This window comes from Rhagoletis pomonella, unplaced genomic scaffold (genome assembly GCF_013731165.1).
Source record: "Rhagoletis pomonella isolate Grant_MI unplaced genomic scaffold, Rhpom_1.0 Rhpom_scaffold_16309, whole genome shotgun sequence".
Taxonomy (NCBI): domain Eukaryota; kingdom Metazoa; phylum Arthropoda; class Insecta; order Diptera; family Tephritidae; genus Rhagoletis; species Rhagoletis pomonella.
Genome location: NW_023474829.1, coordinates 1 through 3,376, shown reverse-complemented (window position 1 = coordinate 3,376; position 3,376 = coordinate 1). Strand labels below are relative to the sequence as shown.

The 3,376-nt window shown below is 41.4% G+C and overlaps 1 protein-coding gene across 1 annotated transcript; it reads left to right on the top strand.

The window, feature by feature from the left end:
* Positions 1-355: 355 nt before the first annotated feature.
* On the top strand, positions 356-2,496 carry LOC118757296 (the record flags this gene model as incomplete). The annotated part of the gene is made up of 2 exons (XM_036492021.1): positions 356-451; positions 547-2,496. Coding segments are annotated over 2 exons (2,046 nt in total), but the record flags the coding sequence as incomplete, so codon positions are not given.
* Between the last annotated feature and the right edge of the window lie 880 nt (positions 2,497-3,376).

Genomic DNA, 3,376 nt, shown 5'->3' with positions numbered 1-3,376 from the left:
AATTTAAAATTGTCATTAATCTTCAAGTTGGTACAATAGAAATAAAAGTAATGAGTAAAGTTGGTTTGAAATTGTTCAGGTAAAGGAAATTACTGTTTCATATGTGCTGAAATTAGCTTAAAGTAAACTCTGGAAAAAAGTTAGTTCATTGAAGTCGTTAAGAAGAAAGATTAAATAATTCAAACATCCAAGCAATTGGAGATTAAAGTAACATTTGGTATCATTGGTAGTTTTAAGAGAAAACAAAAGCACACCAATTTTTGAAGGATTTTAAGTGTAAAATTTTAGAAAAACGTACTCAGTTTTGTATTTTATAACACTGTAAAATTAAATTTTTTTTTCTGTTATCTCTAAGAACGACTAGAGGCCATGGAACGACGCGAAATTTTAGATTTGAATTTGCGCGATTTGAGACAAAAACTAACTGAATTAGGGTTAGTGACTACAGGACGTAAGTCAATATTGCAATACTGCTCGAGCATTTCGGCCTGACTGTTGACGGTGAAGAAAATGATGATGTTTCTGAGTATGATGATGTTGCTTCAGGTGTGATCCATACTCCGACACATGAGCGTGCTACGTTCACCCTGCGCGACATAGTAGATTCGCTGTCAATGTTTAATGGCTCCGGCTCACCGTCGATAGAGGACTGGTTAGAAGAGTTTGAAGAAAACGCTACCGCATTTCACTGGAATAATTTACGGAAATTTATTTATGCTAAACAGTTGTTGAGGGGGGCAGCCAAAATGTTTGTGCGAAGCCAACGTGGTGTTACAGATTGGAGTTCATTAAAGCAGGCACTAAAATCAGAGTTTGGTATTGTGGTGTCATCCATGGAAGTGCATCGCATGCTTAGGAACCGTCGAAAGCGTCAAAACGAGAGTTACCGCGAATACCTTTACAATCTAATGGAGATTAGCAAACCGATTGAATTAGATGAGTTGAGTTTAGTAACATATTTTATCGAAGGTATTCCTGATTCTAATGCCAACAAGAGTAACTTATATCAGGCCAAAACTGTTAAAGAACTTAAGATCCAGCTTAGCATATATGAAAAAGTGCGGGATGGTCGGCAAGAAGTAAACAGCTCAGGTTCAGTTCGTTCGGGTGAAGGAAATAAGGCGTCTACTGGTTTGGGTAACAATAAAGATCAAACAAAACGTTGTTTCAAGTTCGGAGATATTTCGCACATCGCAAAAGATTGCAGTCAAAAACAAATTAAATGTTTCAAATGCGGTCAGCCAGGGCATCGTGCCGTAGATTGTCAGCGACAGCAAGTTGAGGTTAAGAAGGAAAAAAGTAATGTAAATACGTTGAGGAACCAGGGAAAACAGGAATTTGGAACAGGAGGATGCATTTTTAAGGATCTAGCCGTTGGGGGAGCGACATTTTCCACTTTAATAGATACCGGATGTGACCTTTGCTTAATTCGTCGCGATGTTTTGTTGTTGTTAAATGACGACATCGAATTAAACAACGACCAAATAAGCCTTGTAGGCGTAGGAAATGCCAGACTAACGACGCTAGGTAGCTTCAAAACTATGGTGGTGGTCGACGGTATGGAACTTGAAGTCATTTTCCACGTGACCAGAGAATGTGACATGCGGTATTCAGCAGTGATTGGTGTCAGTGTGTTGAAATTGGTTGACTTGGTTGTATCAGAGGGTTCGGTAGAGTTTAAGGAGAAAGTTGACAAGGCTGAGGCAAGTCAGACAGGGAAAAAGGGTTCGAATGCAGTCGTGGCGGGAAGTTGCTTAGTTTCGGACGAAGCCGAGGGGAGATGTACAGAGGTTGAGGCAGAGTTTAAAGAGCTATGCCAAGTTGCCGTTGTTGAAGAAACTAGGGAACCAGATATTGACTTATGCCACCTTCAACCGTTAGAAGCAAGTGCAGTAGAGGTGTTGATTAAAAATTATGCACCCGTAAGAAACCAGAAATCACCTGTTGAAATGAAGATCGTGTTGACTGATGATTATCCCGTTCACGAAGGCCCTAGACGCATTTCATACGCTGACAAGAAAGTGGTAGAAGAACAGATAGCGGAGTGGCTACAAGAGGGTATTATTCAACCCAGTACATCGGAGTACGCTTCGCCCATTGTACTTGTTGCCAAAAAGGATGGATCAAAAAGGCTTTGCTGTGACTACAGGCGTATAAACAGCAAGATTATGAGGGATAACTTTCCGATGCCGTTGTTAGACGACGTCATTGAGAGGCTACAGGGGGCTAAATTATTTACGACCTTGGATTTGGCAAACGGGTTCTTTCATGTACCTGTCGAAGCAAAATCCAGGAAGTATACCGCGTTCGTTACACATAACGGGCAGTACGAGTTTCGATATGTACCCTTTGGGATATCAAACTCGCCTGCTGTATTTTCGAAGTACATTGCTACGGTTTTGAGGGATATGGTGGAAGATGGGACGGTTGTTGCTTACATGGATGATCTCATTATTCCCGCTAAGGATGTAGGTGAGGCCATTCAGAAATTAGAGCGTGTGTTAAGTCGAGCAGTCGAGTATAACTTGCGAATAAAATGGAGTAAATGTCAATTTCTGAATAGGAAAGTGGACTTTTTGGGTTATATTATAGAAAATGGAGCTATAAAACCATCCGAAGCAAAAACAAGGGCGGTGGAGAATTTCCCTATCCCGCGAGATAGAAAGGCAGTACAGCGCTTCCTTGGGTTGACATCTTATTTTAGACGTTTCATTGAGGGTTATGCAACTATCGCAAAACCTCTTTCGGACCTTTTACGAAAAGACGCTCAGTTTTTACTTGAGGCAGACCAGTTAGCAGCTTTTCAGCAACTAAAAGAAGCACTAGCGAAAGCTCCGGTTCTGCGACTGTACAACCCAAAAGCATTGACAGAGGTTCATACGGATGCATCCCTGCACGGATACGGAGGTGTTCTTCTTCAAAAGGACTCTGACGATCAGCTTTTCCACCCGGTACAGTATATGAGCCGGAAGACGACGCCAGCTGAAGAAAAGTACCATTCATATGAGTTGGAGGTACTTGCTATTGTAGCCGCGTTGAAGAAGTGGAGGGTGTATTTGTTAGGCATAAGTTTCAAGATAGTGACAGATTGTAACGCTTTCGCTATGACGATGAAGAAAAGGGACATTCCACTAAGAGTTTCCCGTTGGGCCTTATTTTTACAAGATTTTAACTACCAGATAGAACACAGAAGCGGAAGTAGGATGAGGCATGTAGACGCCTTAAGTCGAGTTTGTTGTTTGATGCTAGAGGATTCGCTACAGCACAGACTGCGTCAGGCACAGTTAATGGATCCTTGGGTGAAAGCGGTTATTAAAGTTCTCGAAAATGACAATTATGAAGACTTTTTCGTGAAACATGGGGTGGTCTATAAAGA